At 40.2% G+C, this 21,972-nt stretch overlaps 2 protein-coding genes across 8 annotated transcripts in view; one reads left to right on the top strand and one right to left on the bottom strand.

The window, feature by feature from the left end:
• Window positions 1-10,956, top strand: part of CDKL5 (cyclin dependent kinase like 5) — a 120,975-nt gene extending 110,019 nt beyond the window's left edge. For 3 of the 4 annotated variants that reach the window (XM_053307961.1, XM_053307962.1, XM_053307960.1), the window contains 2 exons: window positions 581-700; window positions 3,760-10,956. In XM_053307961.1, the coding sequence (XP_053163936.1) occupies window positions 581-700; window positions 3,760-4,149 (510 nt within the window). In that variant the 3' untranslated portion in view covers window positions 4,150-10,956. The remainder of the gene's footprint in view (window positions 1-580; window positions 701-3,759) is intronic. The other variant, XM_053307963.1, reaches the window with a different exon arrangement.
• Window positions 10,957-18,544: 7,588 nt separating this feature from the next.
• The window catches only part of RS1 (retinoschisin 1), a 44,222-nt gene continuing 40,794 nt past the window's right edge, over window positions 18,545-21,972 (bottom strand). For all 4 annotated transcript variants that reach the window (XM_053304801.1, XM_053304803.1, XM_053304800.1 and 1 more), the window contains exon 6: window positions 18,545-20,463. In XM_053304801.1, coding sequence (XP_053160776.1) covers window positions 20,311-20,463 — 153 coding nt within the window. In that variant the 3' untranslated portion in view covers window positions 18,545-20,310. The remainder of the gene's footprint in view (window positions 20,464-21,972) is intronic.

Below are 21,972 nucleotides of genomic sequence, written 5' to 3'. Positions count from 1 at the left end.
TTCCCTCCTCCCTCCCTCCCTCTCAAGTAAGCACTAATACCTAAGCCATATAGGAGAGAAGTTCCACCATTCTATCCCCAGCAACTAGCTTTATGTATTGCTGAACTACTTTTGTGATTAGAAACCTCTGGTAGTTTCCTTCCTCTAGGTTGGCAGGGGATAAATAGCTTCCTTGTTCACATTGTGGAAAAGTAATGGGCTGATAACCCTCTACATTCACATTTTGATCTTCCTTGTTCAAAGAAAACCTGGTTTTTGTGGAGGTGGCTCATGATCTTAACAGCAGTATGGAATGCTATTGAAATGAGGATGAAACACAGCAGTGCACTTATTTAACTGCTCTCTCTCTCTTCCAGTGACTTGACTAACAGCATGTGAATGCCTTATGGGTGGAGGCTATAGCAAATCTGCATGGCATCTACAAATATGATTATTAATGTGGAGATATTAAAATAGCATTACAATAATGGGCTTCACCTGCATTGCTTTGACCTGGGAGTCAGGGGAAAGGGGTGGAGGGCAGATTTAGAACATTTGTTCTCAGGAACTTGTCAACACCCAGTATTTTTCTGTATTGCAGATGCCTGGGAGTGATAGTCAGGATCTTTTGGCATTACAGAAAGCAATTCACTCATCTAATCACCCGGCCAGCCGGCAGAAGGACTGGCATTCTGACAAGATGACAGAAATCCAAACTCATGTGAGTGAAGCTGCTGCTTCATTTCATTTTGTGGACACTGGGAGTCTTGGCAGGTGGCTCATCCTACAGAGAATAATGGACAGGGCTCCCAGGATGCAATCCAGAGTACCATATACTTTAAATCCATTACTGAATCAGAATGAGGTGGATGTGATGACTTCTCATTTTCCCCTGGCACATTCCCAGATGGCAATTTCCCTTTGATTAACCACAGAAGGGCAAGTGTGCATTCACATATCATCCTGCTTTAAGTCGAAGTGCCTGCGAGCTATCAGGGAGCATTCCATACACGATTCGAATTTTTCATTGCTTGTTGGAGCTTAGCCCGGTTTATGTTTGGGGTAAAAAAAAATCCACTTTTGGCATCATTTTTAAGGCGATTTGAAATATCCATAACTCGCAGTACTTTGCCCTTCTTAATCCCACGGTAAAGCCTGCTGTCTGGGAAAGCTGCTGGTTCTTTAGTGCACTCTCTTCCTTCTCTCTAGAAAGCAAGACACCAGGTTGTTCACACCGCAGGCAGAGGAGGAAGGGTCAACATAGACCTCACCGCTCTCTCTTGTAAGGGCATGGTGGGGAGCTTAGCCCCAGTGGCCACTTGGCTGTAGCCTGTGCCTTGTTGGCCACATTTGGCAGTTTTACACAGAAAATGGTTCTCCAGTTTTCTGTTAAGGTTACTCTAGTAATGGATCCATTTATAATTTCATTTCCTATCTTTGCTTTGTGTTTGTCTAACTTTTGTAGGTAGGAGGTAAGTACAAAGCTGATTCGGTCACCTCTGAACATTTTGTCAGATTCTCATATTCTCTCTCTTATTAAAAAAATTTTTTTTGCCAGATTCTAGCTGATGAGACACACACACCACCCCTTAATGTAGAATCACATTCCCTGCTCAGAAGTGTTGGCAGAGTCTCCTAAACTAGATAGAGGACAAGGAGAAGCAGCAGTTTAATGCAAGAGATGGGAGGCTCCCAAGAGGGAACCAGGCTTGCAGATCCTTCTATGTTTAGCTATCTCTGTTTAGCTAGATCTGTTATCTGCAATTTCTTATATATCTTATTCTGTTCAATGTCTAAGATGACCCCAGGAAAGGAGGGAGCAAATATATGGCCCATTAGCCCACATACAGGATTGAAGACAGCTTCTAAGAAGCATGAGGCACTGTCATGTTATCCCATATATTGTATACAAGATAAACAAAGTATGTTATGCACAAGTGTCTTGTGCAAACTGGCCTTTTGATTTGGGGCCTAAATACCTAAGGACTGCCTTGTACCACATGAACCTAGCTAGAGACTGTGCTAGTCACTGAGGCTCTCTTCCAGATCCCTCGTCCATCTGAAAGTGAGTGGTGACTATGGAGAGGGCCTTATTTTATTGTGGCACCCTGACTGTGGAATGCACTTCCCAAGGAGACTTGCCTGATGCCAGACTTGGTGCCAGGCAAAACATTTTTTTTGTCCAGACGTTCTAGCATGTAACATGAGCTAGTTTTAGCATAGATTTTCATCCATTCTAATGTTTTATTATTGAATTTTACTGCTGCTTCATTGTACAGTCCTGTGTTTGTTTAACTCGTATGCTGTATTGGAGCCAGTGGTGGAGCGGGGCCGAACCCCACCCCCGCATCTGATGTCAGACGCTGGGGCTAGCCACGCCCCCACATCTGACATCAGACGCAGGGGCGTGGTCTGGCCGAACGGAGCCTTGAGGCTCCGTTCCAGGCGCCTAGAGAGAGTTTAACTGCCGAAGGGGCTGTGCGGCCCCTTTGGCAGTTAAACGAAGGCTGGCGCTGCGTTTGCAGCACAGCCCAGGAGCGGCTCTTCCTGGAAGAGCCGCTCCTGGGCTGTGCTGCTAAAGCAACACCAGCCTTTTAACTCCTGAAGGGACCATGTGGCCCCTTCAGGAGCTATTTAGGCTGGCGCTGCCTTCGCAGCGCACAACCAGGAGCAGCTCTTCCGTGCCTTTGCTCCTGGCTGGCGCTGCAAACACAGCGCCAGCCTTTGTTTAGCTCCCAAAGGGGCCGCGCGGCCCCTGCTCGGGAGCTAAACTAGCCTCCCCGCGTCTGATGTCAGACGCAGGGGACGTGTTGGGGCTGCTCTTGCGGCCCCTGATTGGTCAGCGCCCCGGGTTCTTTGAACCCTTTGGCCCAATGGTGGCTCCGCCCCTGACTGGAGCATTGGGGATTTTATTTTATTTTATTTTACTCCTGATAGCTTTACTGAGGGTGGCCTAGATTTTTTTTCAAAACAAATAAATTCAAGAGACATCGAGTGAGCCCTTGTGCTGCAAATAACCACAGTCATTTTTGAAGTTTTAAAAAAATGCTTAATCTGATTGATTTGATTCGATTTTACTATTAAATTAAGTGACCAACACCTACAGCATGAACCGTATGCAGAACGAGCAAAGTACCACTAGCACAAGAGGGTAGTTAACTGCCCTAAGAACCAAGGATTTCCAAATTGTGCTATGTGCAAAAGTCCTCATTAAACTTAATGAAGAATGCAGCTGCTGTGCAACACTGGCCTGGAACGCAAACTCCAGCCTTAGGGCAAGTAGCTCATGCAACAGCTTTGTGCTAGTGCAGGGTCCTTGGCCATTATGTTGATTGCTCTAGATATTTACCAGTATTTTTTAAACGGAAGAAGATTGATTGAAACAGAACAATGTGAAGTTTAAGCACTTAAATCAGCTAGAACACTTGCATCAATTAGAAGGAATCTAAATTAATGTTGTTTAAGAGATTCTCAAACCTGGCTGGAATACCGAAGGAAATTTTGTATAGAAAATTGGGTTATTTTGGAGAAAGGCTCTTCAGTAAAGAAACACTGCACTTTGCTTGCAGTTCCTTAAACATCAAATATGTTTGTGTTTTGAAGTTCTAGAACATGGTAAAAATAAATTAGAGGATTTGAATATTTCTAGATGACACTTTCTGGCGTAAAAACCAGAAAGTCACTTTAAAAAAAAAGTTATAAGTGAGCACACCCCAAAGCATTGTCAAACAAATGTTAGAAAATGGGCCTAAGTGCCTTTTCTCATGTCTTATCTTTCAGAGCCAGCCTTTAAAATCCCTCCGCAAGCTGTTGCACCTCTCCTCTTCCTCAAACCATTCAATTCCGTCTGAACCTCGATTTCAACCCTTACCAAGTCAGCCAGTGAAAACGCCTTTCTCTGAAGTTCGAATTCACCCTATAAGTCAAGCTTCCACCAGTAGCAGCAGCAACATCCGGCAAGAGTCCCAGTCAAAAGGCAGAACCACACTCCAGATCCCAGGCCAGATGGAGCCAAGTTGGCATGTTTCCTCAATGAACAGGAGTGCTAATGACGGAACTTCATACTCTGATCAGATGCCTTCTAAGAGTGGGCAGAATGGGCATACATATAACCGAACAAATCGATCTCGAATGCCAAACTTGAATGATTTAAAAGAGACAGCCTTGTAATAATACTCCAGGGAATGCTATGCAGGGATTTGCCTAGGGGTACGGTGGTGCTGCTGATCATGGTTGTGACTGAATTCTAAGCTTTATAAAAAGGTGTGCAATATTGAATACGTGGAGCTACTGTTCAGTACCACATTGATAGAGATAATACAGTAAAATGAACTTGATTAATTGCCATTCATCTAATCTCATTACTATAGAATGTGCACTTCAGGGAGAATGAACTTTATTGCCCTTTTCTCTCATTTTACATTCCAGCTTAGTGCACATATCTATCCAAAAGCTGTATAAGCACTTTTGGGAGTTAAAAGAAACGTCTTTAGACCTATGCCCTTATGAAATTTTTTGCTGCCTAGATTTAATTTTTTTTAAGTGGGGTTTCTGAGATACACTTGTATCCCAAATAAGGATTTAAAGTTCAGTTGTATGTCTTTATTTCTTTTTTAAACTTCCATATTTGATAGGATTTGTAATATTTATTTATTATCTAATATTGTATTGTTATAACCATATCTTATGTTACGATGTAAAGTTATTTTGAGCTGTTTGAAACATTGTGATGCAGTGCAACAGCTACAGTAGTTTCTATAAAACCTAAATGAACATATATTGCATCAGGAGTATTTTATTATATACATAAATATATATATGTGAATATATATATGTATGTGTGTGTATATATATATATTCATATATTAATGGTAAATTGTTTTTTTAAAATATACTCATTTAAAAAATTGTTATGACACTATCTGCCATATTTTTATACATTTGTGATATAAAGTGCAGTATTATACTTCTAATAAAATGGAATTGGATGTGGATCAGTGTGACTGTAACAAAATGAATTTTGCTCAGCTATTTAGATGCAGTTATATTGATAACAAACAAAATACATAGTGATTCTCAGAGTTTGTTGATTCTCAGACTTTGCTATAGACCTTTTTTCTGGAGGTAATGGCTAAAATGTATGAAACCCTAAGATCTAATGAAAATGGTATTTTCCCCTAAATGTGTGCTTAGCTTTCCCAATTTTTTTAATGGGAGGTAGGCATCTGCATTATGGTGGCAGAATCTCTGTATTGCTTGTAATCCCCCAACCAGGAAAACGGATCCATAACTAGAAGTTAAAGCAGATGCTCTTCCATTAAATATATGGGGGAAGACCAAAGAGCCACAGCAGAGTTGCGAGTGGCAAGCCAAAGGTGGCATGACACGGCACTGTAAATCATGGTATAAGATTTTAGGCCTATGTGTGTTCATTGCACTTTGTTTGAAATTGTACTAACGAGAAAGTAAAATATTGTATTTAAATGTAAGAGAGGCTGTGGCACTTTCATTTGTTTCTAGGATTAAATAAAAGCTGTAACATTGATATTTGAATATGGAAAGAAACAGTTTTCTGCTGAAGCTTAATTTTCCTTGTATATCTTCAAAAGAATACTTCTATGGACATTAACACTTCTGGATGTTTTCCAGTTTCCTAGATAATATTACTTTAAAATTACTTTTGTAAAGTGAATTTATAATTTAATACATGTAGGGCCTATTTATTTCTCTTGTTTAAAATCCATATAACTCAGGAAAAATATAATTGGAAAAATCTAGGTATCTCTTTATAAAACTGTTATAAATGAAAAGAGCAAGAGGACAGTCATGTCAGAATAATATATTTTAGCTTACAAACTTATAGAGTTCTTGGCAGTATAACTGTGTTTTTTCCTCAAAAAAACCTGGAAAGCAGAAAGTACTGGGCAGTATTTAACTAATTACTAGCACAGTTGAAGGGTAGATTTGTCATTATACAGTAAAGTTATGACGGATTTGAAGATTTTAAAAAGTAGTTTAATAGACTTCATAGCAGGAATCTAACATTTCTTCCATTGCAAGAACCTAAAACTTGGCAAGAAAACATTGTGGCAGGTGTCTATTTTCCGAATTGGAAAATAGTTACTAGAACAACTTATAAAATAATGAGTGAGTATCTATGGGAAGTACGGTGGGGAACATGAGTCTAGTGGGATTGGTAATAACTCGATGTCAAAGATGTCTGTTTTGATCTTTTAATTGGCAGTTTCTACCTGTCATGTTCCCCCATGAATCCAGCCCCATGATTTCTGACTGCATAAGTAAATTTTCCATCTAAAATTCTTGATTTTGTTTAGAGATTGGGGCTCTAAGCAGTACAGCTTGAATGTCATCAATGTTGTTTTTTAGCTGGTTTTGTACCAGCTAATGAGTAGTATTTCTTGCCTTGCTAGTAATTTGCACCATTTATTTAAAGCTACTATAGACCTTTTTTATTTAGGGAAGCCTCTGAATGGATACTAAAAATCTCCAATTATGTATATTAGATAATTAATTGTGCTTCCATGTGTTTAAAATATTATTTTCAAGCATTAACCCCAAAATGGGATTTTTTCCCTCTTTTTTGGTCCAAATTATATGAAACCATTTTCTCATCATCTTGCATAACTAATTCCTTTTAGTTAAACGAAAAGCTTAGCTGTACATCATGCTTTAACATATACAGTTTTCAATCTGTTAATAGGAAGAGTAAGTCTTATTCCAAAGGGTTGTGAGACAAGATCTTGCACTTGATTTAGTTTATGGTATCCAACTTGTAACATGTTAGTCTTGTAAATGTTCTAAGATGTCCAAAAAATCTTATTAGACTAATGGAGATTTGCTAAAACCATAAGAGAAAAGCCTATTATGTATTAAACTATTATTCAAGGGAGAGCTTTTCTCGTCACTCAGATCAGAAAATAATTTGCTGTACTCTATAGCTTTACCAAGAATTGAGCAGCTAATGTTATGTCTGTGGCTTTTAAAATAGTACTGCTGGTATAAAAGAATCAGGATCATGTATATTACTAAAATTGCATAAACTTTCTGTAGGGTTTTAGAGTTATTTTTAATGGGAACAAATTAAAACATTAACATGTTTAAAATTATATTTGAAAGAAAAGTTTGATGCTTCTGCAAAAGTGTTCCAAACATGCAATAAAAAAACTTTCAAAAGTATGTATATGCCAACGAAACATACTGAACTCTGCCTGAGTGGCTTCTAGAAAGTAGAGTCTTGGTTTCCGAATCAAGATTTTTTTTATGGTAAACCATTGCTAGGATGCTGTTTATTTTTATTTTTAAAGATCCAAATGATATTTTGCTTGTTCTCAGGGGGAAAAAATCTAAGTGAAGCATCTGTAAGTTTTGTTTAAAATTTGGTAATAGAGGAAAGTTTATTTTAAAAAAAAACCCTCCCCCTTTTTTAGGTCATTAGTGCTATATATTGAGAATCAGACGTTTGTTGGTGGGGAAATAGTAACTGCCACTCCCTATTTCTTGGAATTGCCATGCTTCCATTACATACAGTTTTAACCTCCATTTTACTACTTCAGTCCACAATCTGGATGTATGGTTTTCAAATGTTTATAATATCTAATATGTTTTGTTTTAATTTCATATATTAGAATTTCCAATCTTATGCTTATAAATGTTGGGATCAGCATCTCTTCCATAGACTTTCTGGAAGTACAAGGCAAGATGTCCTACAAGAGATGTATAGATGCAAATTGATGGGGTCTTACAATTTAATTTGGTGTTTCTGTAGAAAATATTTTCATTTGAAGATGTCCTCTCTTCCTTCCTCTCTCGGCACTCACTACACCATCGCTTCTCAGCCTTTTGGCTAAGATCAAGTTTAGTGTGTAGTCTCACTCACCTCACCTCACCTCACCCCACCCCACCCCTGCAGACTGGAAAGTATTAGTAACCCACAGTGGTCACCCAGTTTCCAGTTGCCTTAAATATCAAATTTTATTTTTGTACTGTATAGTAATTCACTTAATATGAAAGACATTGCAATGCTCTTTTCAAAATAGTCTTAAGATAACTATCAGGAGAACCAGGAACCATAAAATATGTTTAGCTTCTAGTACAAGTACCAATTTGCTTTAAAATTGTGGACAAATGTGGAATAGGCAGAGAAACATCATGTCTGCCTCACAATTCTATTTGGAGTATCAAGTGGTGTGTGTTAGGGATGCTCTGAGATAGAATTATGAAATTGTCAGACTTTTGCCTAATAATCTAATGTGTAGTCTGACTTTTGCATAACCACAATGCTGTGATAAAGAGGTTTTTGTGGGAAGGTATAGCAAGGTAGTAGTGAAAATCTATTCAGTTACGTTCAGCATACATCTCCAAGTGTTCCTGGTTTCACTGTGCAAAAGGTCTGTAGTACTTAGTGTATGTAGCAAGGGAAATGTAGTTATGTAATCTTCAAGAAATATTTTAAAGCACCTATTTTAACAATTATTGACTGACGTCCTGTCTAATGATGTCCAGAAGCATTCTGTAAGGGTCAGTAACGTGGTTCCAATCTTACAGAGCACTTTTGGAGTGCAGGAGTGCGGCTCTGGCCGCACATGCTAAACAGTGAGAGTTGTACATGGGCTCCTGCTTTGTGCCTGCACACCCTCGAAGTGCACACTTCTAAAGGATGTCAGCTACTTAAAACCTCTATGAAACCAAGATAATCTAGAAAAAGGTGCCTTTTCATTCCAATCCCTTCTTCTTCTTCTTCTTCTCTCATTGCCATAATGCTGACTGGCTCTTCACTACAATTTGTAGCAAATTAGGAGAAAAGCCATTTTTCTAGTCTCCAATCTAACCTAGCTGATGTTCAATACTGTAATACAACACGGCTGTCTGCAGGAAAAGTTAACATGGCAATGGCTCTTTATCTCTCTATACCTGTTAGTTTGCTGGTTTTGCCAGCCTGTTTCTCTTCATTCAGCTACCCTGACAACACGGAAGAGGGTCTTCCCCAACACATGCACCACGTGCCAGTCACAATTTACATTGTAGAACCAAAGTCCAATGAAATTAGGACTTTAGTTTATTGATGGAATGCTTAATGTGGAAAATAGTTAAATAGCTTTTTATAATCAAGTGCTGTAGATCACAGCATACTGGAATCTGACAACTGGGAGTATGATCTCCCTGACCAGGGTGTGTAATTGTTAGCTGGAGTTGTTTATTTTTGAAAGCAAGAAAATACACATTTAAACCTGAATAATCTCATTGAAGTAAAAAGCATTGCAAATTGATATATTTTCAGTACCCTCTGAATCTACATTCTGTTTTACTGCTTCTGAAGAATATAAAGAAATTCATACAAAGGTGACCAAATTCTTTTTAAAAAGTGGTTGCAATACAGTACCACTAATTTTTGTCTTAGGTGGTACTTTTGTCTTACAACTGAATATCTATTATATATTTTCAGAATAGTTGTATGCCCCGTAGCATAATTCTTGATTGGGAAATTGCACATCAGTTATTTATCTTGGTTAGCTGTTCTCCAAACATTGGTTCTTGATGTTTGCTTTGCTTCTTCATTTATGATCTAAGAGCCCAGTAACAGCCTATGCGTGAACAGGAGGCATCAGATGTTGGGAAGTGCTTCCAATGAACTGTAAGCCAGCTCAGCACATGCCCATCCTTGGACCATTTTAAGGTGTTTCCTTTTTCTTTTCTTTTTTGCTTTACATTTATTTCCATGTAGTTCCAATTAGGTTGCCTTGTTCTTTCCCCCCAGAGAATATTATCAGGGAGATACAGGCCTTATTGTATCTTGACATCCTATTTGCTGTCCCACTCAGTGATCACCATTGTTAGACTTGCTCAGGATAATCATCATTTAATTTGCTAGTTTGTCCAAGAAAGTAATATTACCTCATTCTTTTCAAGCTAAATCATTCTTTTAAAATGCTGTTATATTTTGGTGCGCCAAAACTCAGTTCATTGGACATAATTCTTCGGTATGTCTTTTTAAGCATAACTATTTAATTGCAAGACAGCTTATAAAATGGATGGAACTCAATAACTGAACATCTCTACAAACAAGATAATCTGATACAGGCAGTGTGTTTGTTCTAAAATTGCAAAGTAAAATTTAAATGAGTTTATGCTGCGAAGATTTTGTAAGGATAATACAAAGGTTACTAGGTGGTTGGAAATCCTCCACATTCCCCCTATTTTTCTACCTCATTGTTACTTTAGGAGAATTCTGATGAAGGATGATACTTATTCAGAAGTGGTACATTTTGACCTGTAAATCTGGATTCTCTGGAGATGGAAAAAATGCCAAATAGAAGTATTCAGGGTAAAAATATCATTGGCCGGCTTTTAGTGTGCTTGGAAAGCAGGACTGCTTTGATCTCCATTGTCAAAATACGGAATAAGAGCTATTGAAAAGAAAAGTGGGGAGAAAATACTTTGGTAGTATTATAAGGAGTCAGATAATTAGAAAGGATCCAATTATGAAGGCAATTTTCCAGATTTCTGAACTTCATGAGGAGAAATTACCTGTGTTCACTATATCCCTTTTTAGATGATCTCAGACGCACAAACTTACTTTGCCCCTGCTTTCTGCTGTGGAAGAGATGTAATTGTGATGGTAACCTTTTAAATCTTTTAATTAACACTTTGAAAATAATTTGGGTATTTGAAAATTTCATTCCGAGTTAATAAACTATTTGTAAAATGTTTATAGAACTATTTGTATCATGTTGTGATTACACCTTACCAGATTGTTTTCAGCATGTATTCAGTTGTTAACTCTATAATTTTTTATTGTTTATGTAAATAGTATGAGAAATGGTATGAGAGAGAAATTATCCTGTGTTTAGCCTTTACTTAACAGCATGAGAATTATTCATTTTTACTGAGCACAATGTATTTTTGAATGGGCCTTCCAAAATATGTCTTTAATAAAAATGCAGGTTTTGCACTAGAAAATGGAGGTTGTCATCCCTATTATACTTAAAGCACTTCACATGTCCATATTACATTTGTTTCAGCATTGCTGACTTTATTTTCTGCTTACTCATCTGCTTTTAGTCATACTCAACAGGCAGATCTAAATTGCTGTTGCGTATATAAAGCTAAATGACTGTCATGATATAGCTGTAACTTCAGAGATGTTTGAATTATATCACTATTACATCAGTCTTTAAGTCCAGATAATAGGAATTTTTATCTCAGATAGTGGTTTGCCACTGGATATTCACTCTAGAGGTACAGGTGACAAGAGTGTCCCCTTTCTTTTTATAGCTTCCTAATCCTTAAGCAGCAAAGGTCACTAGAGGATTCCATCATGAAAAGTGTATCCTTCATTTTCTCTTCACTCAAGGAAGTTCTTCACACAGGGCTTTTCAAATCCTTTAGTTCGCATCTCCTCCGGAATAGAGAGTATGTGTTCACATATCAGACAAATTTACCCCAAAGTCCCTGTGAACTATCGAGGTTTTTCTGGGTTTTTCACACAATCTGGGTTTTTCACAGAGTGCAGCCTGATTTATATGCGGGGTAAAAAAATCCACTTTTTGCATCATGTTTTGGGGATAGTTTTGACTCTGCAGTAAAGCCTTGCAAAAAACGCGTATTAAAGCCTGCTGTGTGGAGAACTTCTAGATGTTGCATCAAATGACCTTTTATTGTGGATTGTTTTCCTGGATACTTGCAATTCCTCCAAGCAAGGCAATGGCCAGAATACAAGTAACTGTTGCAACTTATCTATACAGATACTGACTTAAACCCATGATTGAGTTTGTGTTTGATTTCTAAGGTCCACATGACTTTCATAGATGTGACTTTCTTTCCCCATTACTGCCTAATTTACATTCTTTCCACTAGAAGAAGCCTCTCTGCAGTGAAGAAAGGCAAAATCCAGTCATCAGGACTAGACATGAGTAACAATCATTTCCCCACCCACCCTCACTTTTTTAAATAAATGGAGCAATGCAAACAATACAAATCTGATTGAAGCAGTAGCATGGGTGAAGTACTTAACCGTCTGTCCCTTGAGCTGTTCATCCCACAAGAGGATTGTTTTCTACTCATGGAGAGGGGCAAGATGCATGGCCATTAATTTTTTTCCATGCAGATGAGAAAACACCTATGGCCCCCTGATTTTTATTTTGAAATAACAGTCCAAAGGGATATCGTTCATAAAAACCTTTTGGGCTGGAAATTGTGGTTGAATAATGTGGACAATCTGATTCCAAATTCCAGAAAAATATTTGGACATACTGTCATATTCTGTGGAGTATGAGCAAGTTCCTTGCTCAGTCTGATGGCAATACATGTGCTAAACCACCAAGTTAGTTTGTATCTTGGTGATTTTGTCACACAGAACACTGATTCAGTGTCAGTCTCCAGTTTCCTCTGGTTCATTTTTATTCTGATTGCTACTCTTTGTTTGCAGTTGTTAGGTATGGGGGTTGTTTAATCAGCTGTATTGCACTGGCCTTGAGCGATCTATTTCAGTATTCAGATCATTCCTCCTATCTGAATTCATTTCAGAAACCAATGCCAACTTTTTAAAATCATAAGTCAATAGCTTCTGATTCAGATACTTTCTATTCCATACACATTTTTCTCTTCATAATTCAATGATGCACATCCATCTAGCTGCCAGGAAGAGCACAATTAAAGGAAGACCATCCAATACATTGCACAACCAAAGGGGCAAAGTCCATCCTAGTAGCAGCTGTCAGAGAGGGAATCTGGAACTTCTCTCTTGGCCTTCTTCAGGTGCAAGAAAAGGGAGCACAAATCAATGTACTATCAATGCAGGCTCTTGCCTCTTAAGTGTGTCTGCTTTGGTTCTGATTTGGAACAGGTCAGCTACTGTTATGGATATTTATATATCTCTTTTCAATGAAAGTTCTCAAAGTGGTTTACATAGAAAAATAAATAAAACATAAATAAAGTGGCTTCCTGTCCCCAAAGGGCTCAAAATCTAAAAGAAACATAAGATAAATACCTGCAACAGCCACTGGAGGGATGCTGTGCTGGGGCAGGGTAGGGCCGGTTGCTCTCTCCCTGCTAAATATGAGAATCACCACTTTAAAGTTGTTTCGTTGCTCAGCAGTCTCCAGGAGCCGTCTTGTCCTTCACTTGATCTTGTTTAAATAGCATTCCATCATAATTACCAGAACATAATAGAACAAGCATTTCCAACCTTGTAGCCCAACCACATCAGGGACCCCCAATGGCCCTGTGTGGCTGGGGCGATTTGCATTGTAGTTCAAAATCAACAACCAAACTATTTTCGGAACTATACCAAAAGCTGGGAATCCCTGGAATGCAATGAACAGATGGGATGGACTATAGTTTAATGACTGAGCACCTGCCTTGCATGCAGAGGGTCTCGGGTTCAATCCCTGGCATCTCCAGATAGCACTGGAAAAGCTCGCTGGAGATTCTGGAGAACTGCAGCCAGTCAGTGTAGACCATGAATATGGCCCAGGGGGGTTCCTCTGCATAGTTGTGAGCATTTTACATGACTTATTGAAGTCAAGCAACGTGATGGCAGCTGCACAATATAACTGTGGATACTGAGGTGATGTAGGATACAGTGCAATGACTGTCACATATTGAATTAATACTCCAGCAGTATCCCGTGTTGGCACCAGAACTGGAGCACCTATACAGCAGGCTGAAGTGAGTGCCTTCAGCTGGCACGAAGTGACTTACTTGACTTCAAATGAATTGTGGGGAGCGACAGATTTGGAGCCATCTCTGCTCATCCGTGCTACAGGTGGCAGCACTGCAGAGCCAGCAGCAGCGCCATTCTAGCCAACCCAACTCTATGTGTAGGAATCTCTCCTCTGTTCCCTAACTCCTCTCATATTAACTAGGGCAGGGAGGAGGAGGAGGAGCACAAGACAGAACCCAGTCACTTGAAATCAATGTATCACTGCGAGCACCTCTCTTCCAGTTGCCAGACAGACAGATAAGGGGTTGGGGGACAAGTTGTGTGCAGGTGTGGGGGAGGGGAGAATGGGAGCAGCATTTAGTGAGCACCTCAGGCACCAACATTTCTTTGACTTTGGTGGGAATCAAATATTAGTGGTAGAGCAATCCAGGCAGACTTTATACCAATATTACCAAATACTACAGTGTCATGCAAACCTATTAAACAATAGAGGTTCTGGCAGGAGAGCAGTATGGGACACCTAAATGATGACAGCTTAAAGAGCATGACTCCACATTTTGACTCCACATTTTAATATGTGGACTAGTGACTTAGCCTTGGAGAAGGTATCACTATAGGTGAACTGCAGCCAGCTGCAAGTGCAGGTATGTTGATCTAAGCAACTCCTTGTGATTTTATTGCTCTTTAGTGTGACTGAGTTTTTTTTATCCTGTTTCCACTTCTAGTGTGGGATTCTCTTCCTGTGTACATTTATTCTCCTAATGTTTTCTGATAGCAGAGCCCACATTTTAAGGCTGAATAACTGGTTCTCATTTATCTTCATATTAGTTATCCCTTTAAAAAAATTCACATCACTTTTTTTCTTTTACTAGCCGACCCCACACAGAGCATCTGTTCACTCTTTGGGGCCGGCAGTTACCTCTCCGCCCCCTTCTGCCCCAGTCTCTGCTTCCGAGCCCAACCACCTCTCCTCCCCACTGCCACTTCTGCCCCCTCCTGGGCCTTGCCTCCGCAGCCAGGCCGGGCCCACCACTTCTGGCCTCCACAGCCAGGCCGCCACTGTGGCAACCAATCCTCCTGGGTGCACCTCAGCCAATCAGGCGCGTCCGCCACCCAGCCAATCAGCTGGGCTCTGGGACGCACATTCCAAGGCACACCCAGGAGAATTAATATAATAGATGGTAAGAATTTTTGTCACAGGGGGAGGCATTTCTGGTAACCCCAGGGGTTCTCAAACTTGGGTCCCCATATTTTATTTATTTATTTATTTATTTATTTTTCCATTTATATCCTGCTCTTCCTTCAAGGAGCCCAGAGCAGTGTACTACATACTTGAGTTTCTCCTCACAACAACCCTGTGAAATAGGTTAGGCTGAGAGATAAGTGACTGGCCCAGAGTCACCCAGCTAGTATCATGGCTGAATGGGGATTTGAACTCTGGTCTCCCTGGTCCTAGTCCAGCACTCTAACCACTACACCACGCTGGCTGGACTACAATAGGTTGTTGGACTATAATAGGCCAAAGGCTGTTTGGGTTGGGGATGATGGGAGCTGTAGTCCAACAGTCTCTGGAGACCCAAGTTTAAGAACTGCTGTGGTAACAACAGCTGTGGAAATCAAATAACCTAAAAAAGAAAAGAAAAGAGCATGAATTGCTATTTTGCTGGTCCTTGCTAGGAACCTGTGCTATGTACTTATTTGTATTTCATGCTTCTTCTCACACTTTTCATCACATGGCTGCCATTACACTGCTTAATCAGCCTCAAAGGAATATGATGAATATGTCACCCCAACTGGAGCTATGCCACTTGACACCAGTGTGAAGCTGCAGTTCAGCTTCAACTTTTCAACACTACCTTTTGACATTTTCAGCAAGCTGTGTTCTGTTCCTAGATTTCCCTCACACATATGCTGTTTTGAAGCTTTATAGGCTGTCAGCTATTTTAGCCTCTTTTCTCTTTCTCCAGAGAAAAGCATTTTATTGAATCAAGAAAGGAATTTGCTTTATATGGTTGAGGTCAGGAGAGATCTCAATTGGTATGGGCAACCCCAAGCTTACAGGGGAAGTTGTTGCTGCTTTGAGTACAAGTGTTCATTATTATGTGGCAATTGCTCTGCAATGTAAAATCCTTTGCACTGGTGATGCATGGGTCTAAAAAGAGGCGCTCTTACCCCTGGACATTCGGGGCTGAAGTCCAGGGTCTCCACACCCCCTGCCCCACCCCCCCAATCATCTTTAGTCTGTCCTGGGTGGTGTGGTTTGTGCCCTCAATCTACTTGTTAAAAATGATGCTTAACTTGCAGTGGATGGAATAGAGCTATCCAACATCATCTAAGTGGATGCTGACAGATCAATATATTCAGCTGTCTCATGGATCCCAGGTTCTACATCTTTCCTAGAAGAGATTATTCCTGAGAGGGAAGCTGTTAGTTTCAATCCATTAGTCTAATCCAGGGCTGCACACAACTTTGGCCCTCTAGCTGTTTTGGGACTACAGCTCCCATAATCCCCAGCCACAATGGCCAATAGTCAGGGATGATGGGATTTGTAGGCCAACATCTGCAGGAGGGCCAATATTGTGCAGCCCAGGTCTAAACTCTGGGATCTTTCTACATGCAAAACCTGTTCTCTACCACTAAGCTTTGATTCCAGCAAAGCATGAAAAGAAACAGAATTATGTTGGTAGCTAGAGAACTGCATGGTTGTCTGATGGGTATTCAGCGTACATTAGGTTTGCACTGGACCTGTGCAGTCCATGCTGTGCTCTCAGTCTCACTGCCCTATATCTATTAGAACTGTGAATTGGATTTAGACACAACATTGCCCAGGAGAGATGTTGATTAGGAATCGCTACATGCTACTTCAGTGCTCTGAACAAATTGGCTTATGATGGAATGTTATCTGGCAACAGTGTTGATAGAGCCAAAAGTAAAGTCTAATGGGGTAGATTCTCCGATTTGCCATGCTGATCCCTCAGATAACCGCCATGCATGCGCATTGGCCAGCTGACCAACGAAGGAAGGTGTGCGGGATGCTGGGTAGTGGTGAAAGCTTTTTAACCAATTGTTAAAAGTTTACTCTGTCTTCCCCTCTGCTTCCAAAGATACTAATAGCTTACAGGAAACATAACAGAATAATTAATAACCTCAAATTAACAAACAAAATAAAAACTCTAATCCAGCTGAAACTTGATTAGGTTTCTTAGCGGCCTCCCTCTAATATACCCATACATATGTGGAGTATGCAGAAACCACTACTAAAATTTTGGGTAGCCCTGGTTTGCTTCAGGGATAAATCGGCATCAGATCACTGATGTTTGAGACCAGTCTTTCAGTAATGGACATATAATAGCCTTTCCATATAAATGCATCATAACTCTAACTTTAGAATAAACATACACAAAGACAGATGCAGTAACATGCAGTCGATTCACCAGCCCTAGTAACATCTGGAAGAAAGCTGTAGTAACTGGAGCTTAAAAGAATTTGTCTTTTCCCAAATTCATTATTCATTCCCTTTGATACCAGAGAACATCTTCAAATAATTTACTTCAGCCACCTCCATTAAAATTGAAACAGATACATATTTTGTACAGCTTTTACCTCCACGTTGCACAACCATTATATAATCAAGTTACAATCCCAAATGTACAAAGGTCAACACTTTTGGGAATGCAGCACAACAAATCCAAACCATGGCAATACAACTTTGGACGTTAAAAACAAATTAAACTGCATCTCCTGATGCCACATTTCAAAGTGTTTTCCACAGTTTCAGAAGTACTTGGCTGTATAGTTCAAGGCTTGCTGCTTTTAAAGGGGGAGGGAGTCTTCCTGTACCTGTGGGGTTAGTCCTGTGCTGAACAGGTGTCACCTAGTAAGTCAGCTCTCCTTCATCTTTGTTGGGGCACCAAAGCTATGTCCCTCTACACTGTGCTGTACAGTGAGGCAAATGCCCCCTTGAACTTACCATCCCCACTATGGCCACCAAAGTGACTTTCTTCTGCAACCTCGTACTGGAGGGGCACATGAACCTAAGAAATAAGCAGGGCCTTTGATCACAAGGTCCATTTGCTGCTCTGGGTCTTTGAAGATTCCATAGTGACCATGGGGAGAAACAGCACTCCCTCCCCCAAGTTTGCTACTTAGAAAATAGGGCCAGGTGGTAGCACATGAGAGTGTTTGTGTGTGTGTGTGTGTGTGTGTGTGTATTTTCATCCTGATACCTTCTGCCTCGTCCTGATGGCAGCGTGGAACATAGGAAGCTGCCGTATACCGAGTCAGACCATTGGTCTATCTAGCTTAGTATTGTCTTCACAGACTGGCAGCAACTTCTAAAAGGTTGCAGGTAGGAATCTCTCTCAGCCCTATCTTGGAGAAGCCAGGGAGGGAACTTGAAACCTTCTGTTCTTCCCAGAGTGGCTCCATCACCTAAGAGGAATATCTTACAATGCTCAAACTTCTAGTCTCCCATTCATATGCAACCAGGGTAGACCCTGCTTAGCTAAGGGAACAAGTCAGCTACCACAAGACCAGTTCTCTTCTCCCTGTCCTCTCGTATTGCCCTCCTAGCCTCTCCTCTCCTTATGAAGGCTCTGGGAAACAATGGTGAAAAATGTCCCCAAGCCTTGGGTGTTACACATGTTGTTACTAAAAGCAGAACAGGTGATTATTTACTGGTTGCACAGAGGTGTTATTTGTATTTTTAAAGTTAATGAAACTTAACTTAAAGCCAACATAAAAATTAATGAGATTAAGCACATAAAATGTTGCACTGGGTTATACCATAGAAGCTTATCATAAAAACAAAAACAAAACAGTTTCATAGTGATAATGCAGGGGGAGGGGGGAGGGAGGGAGAGAATGAACAAACGGAGAACTTGGTAAATCATCAAAAAAGTGTTGGCTTTATTACTGAGTATCGTTTTAAATTGATTTGAAAAGCCCTTACATTTGAAAGATGATAACCCCTTCAGAAATGTTATGTGTATATAAGAAAGTAATTGCATTATTTACACACTGCTATGTGCTTACATCATATTTAAATTGTACAGAAGTTACAGTAATCCTATCCGCAAACTAACTTAGACACACATCAGTCTACACCCAGACTAATGTTATGCTAGCAAAATGCTGTTGAATTAGTGGAAGGGTAGGCAACCTTGGCTCTCCAGCTGTTGTTGAACTACAACTCCCACCAATCCCAGACATTGTGACTGGGGATGATGGGAATTATAGTTCAGACAGCTGGAAAGCCAAGGTTGCCTACCCCTCCACTAGTGCAAGAGCACAGTGCAATGATGTGGTGTGAAGAAAGGAACATCTGTTCCAGATTAGTTCATGCACTAGCAGAAGATGTTGGCACATTGCCCAATGCATTGCCCAATGCATTGCCCAATTGCACAAGCTAGTATGTAACCCACAATTGTGCAACATTGTACCTTGGTGCAGCTCTGCACACTTATGTGTGTGCACCTTCTCTTTTTACACTAGCACAACACTAGTCTGGATGCCAGCCCTTAAATCTGTTAGGTAAACACAAACTAGGATTTCTATTTTGCTATATTTACTGCAAATAAGGATGGCTGTAATGCTTTTTTTTTTTTTAAAAGAGGGATCCAAAAATTCTAGCACCTTATTGATGGATTTTATATAAGTTTGAAACAACAAGACTGGCTATAAAAGACTTAATACTATTGTATTATTGGAGCTGTTCTTCGATAGGGTGAAAGAAGAAAAAATTGGTCTGTAGAGTAAAAGGTAGATGCTCCCCTCCTTTACCCTGTAACTTCTGATTCCATTGCAGCTTCCTACAGCTGTTGTGGCTAAAGAAACCCCTTCAGGAAAAATATTCATGCAACTCAGTCACATGTAGTTCAAGGATGGCTCCTAATCTAAGAACGGTCTGGTCAATCCAATAAGCTCCTATTTCTCATACCAGATGGCAATTGTAGCAAACTCCTCACAAATCTTTTCCTGTGCCAGGAAGACTTTCTGTAAAAAGTAGTAACTTTACACAGTATTTCATTAGAAAGCCATATGAAATGGGAATGGAACGATGGCCTTTATCATTCTTTCTTTTTGTTGTGCTGTACCTTTTGGAAGCACTGTAGAAGAGCAGTGAGTTTTGCTTTTGGAGAGAACAGCTCTCGGGGGTTTTTGAATACCTAAAATATTATAATATTAATTGCTTAATAATTAAGCAAAGGCTGATGGAGTGCAGGGAGGACTCACAACAAAGGAACCTTTTTCATTGTTGTGCAAAATGCGTTTTTATTTTTATCTCTTCTTGCACAGATCAATCTCTGATTTCATAGGCTTGGGGAAAGTCCTGTAAACACCATGGTGGGGGTCGGGAGGAAGTACCAGAAGCTAAAATGTGGGTGGGGGGTGGATTTAATACAGCACGGATCAGGGTTTCAGAAAAATTAACTGGCCTAGATCCCATCTCAAGATTGCTTTTAAAAAAACCATTAAGCCTATCTAAGTGTTAGAAGATACAGGTCACAGCAGAAAGTGGCTGGAAAATGATTTTAATTTGCATAGGACATGAAAACCCTACCCTACAGACTACTCTTTTCATTCATTGTATCTCTCTATCTTGCTAACGCCTCCCATCACTTCCCTTGCAATATCATTTGAGGATTGGGTCAAGCGCACTTATTCATGCACTCAAGCAGCTCCATCCGGATCGCAATGCGCACGTGCCAGCCGAGCGGTATCAATCGAACGTAGCGAGAGACGATGGGTGGGCGCAAAAAGTTCTGCACAGAAGATGATCTGTCTGAATTTCCATAGAAAACCTGCAGAAAGCCAATAGGGAGAGAAGAGGGCAAGTTCAACTTATGGAAGATCTTATGGAAGGCTCTGGGCCTTAACCTTTATCCGATTTTGCATTCAGTATGTTGGAAACAAATTGACTGACAAATTACTCTGTGTGATTAATTTGCCAAGCAATGCTACTGATGGTTCCTGTCACTAGAAGCAAATTACTTCCAATTACATGGTGCATGTTGCTAAATTCTGCTCAGGGAGATAAACCTACTTCTCCACAGCTAAACTGTGTTTACACAATAGTAGACTTGTAGGGGCATGTAGGGTCATATCTGTATGCAAAATGACTAGTCAAACATATTAAGCTCCACTCAAGTCCATAAAATTATTGGCACTGAAATAATGTAAATATATTAAGGACTGAAAATGCCCTGTTTGTTATCCTTATCCATTCTTACCATTTAGATCACATACATATTTGATCCAATGTAATTAAATGCAAACACAACATTATGAAGAAATGCTTTGTCTTATGGCACCGCTCTTTGAATTGACAAGCTTTAACAGAAATTCATATGGACGTATTAAGCTGCCTCGTTCTAATTTATGTTAAAACATTTACCACCCTGCCATTCTTGCCACAGGCAACCCAAGACAGCTAACAACAAGAACAAAAATGGTCAGTTATACTGTATGAGACCATTGGGCTACCCAGTACAATAATGGTTGAATGAATTACAAATTGAGTCCAAACATCAGAGTTTGGGGCTCAGCTGGTAATTAGCTCAGAAGTTCTGCACTGGAGAAGATTGTACTCCAAATCCCCCAGTTCTGAGCTTTCGATAAATTACTACTATTCTGACCAACTATGGAAAGTTCTTGCATGGGAAGAACATGGTATGAGCTCTTGCATGGGGAAAAAAACCTGGAGTGGTAAAGATGGGGCAGAACATGGTATTCAATGTGAACTGTTCTTATGCAGTTTCCAGCAGTAAAAATAAAAATCTGTCCGTCTGGACATATCTTTAGTCATCATGACATCATGAGTTCATTCACACAATCAAAAACTGTGTTCTGCCTGGGTTTGGGAGGTGTGTGCTCCCAATTTAGAGTTGTGTGGAAGCAGGTAAGAGGAAAACCTGAGTAGAAGTGATTGTGTGGAAGCAAGGTAGGGGAAAAACCTGGGGAGCTTTTCCTCCTACCTTGCTTCCACACAATCACTTCTATCCAAGTTTTCCTCTTACCTTGCTTCCACACAACTGAAAACTGGGAGCACACACAGCTCCCAAACCCAGGCAGAACACAGTTTTTGATTGTGTGAATGACCTCCCTCGGTTTTAAGTAGATGTCAGGTTCTAGGGATGCGCACAGAACCGCAGCAGGGAGACTCAAAGGTGGTGGGGGTTTATTTTTAAGAATGGGGCAGGGTGCACTTACCCCTCCTGCCGCTTCCCCCCACCAGTGTCCGTGTTCTTAAAAGCCCACTGAGGTGGCAGCATACCTCCCTGCCACCCCATTTCCCTCGTCTTCCGGCATGG

This window comes from Hemicordylus capensis, chromosome 3 (assembly GCF_027244095.1).
Source record: "Hemicordylus capensis ecotype Gifberg chromosome 3, rHemCap1.1.pri, whole genome shotgun sequence".
Taxonomy (NCBI): domain Eukaryota; kingdom Metazoa; phylum Chordata; class Lepidosauria; order Squamata; family Cordylidae; genus Hemicordylus; species Hemicordylus capensis.
This window is presented reverse-complemented; position numbering and strand designations above follow the sequence as displayed.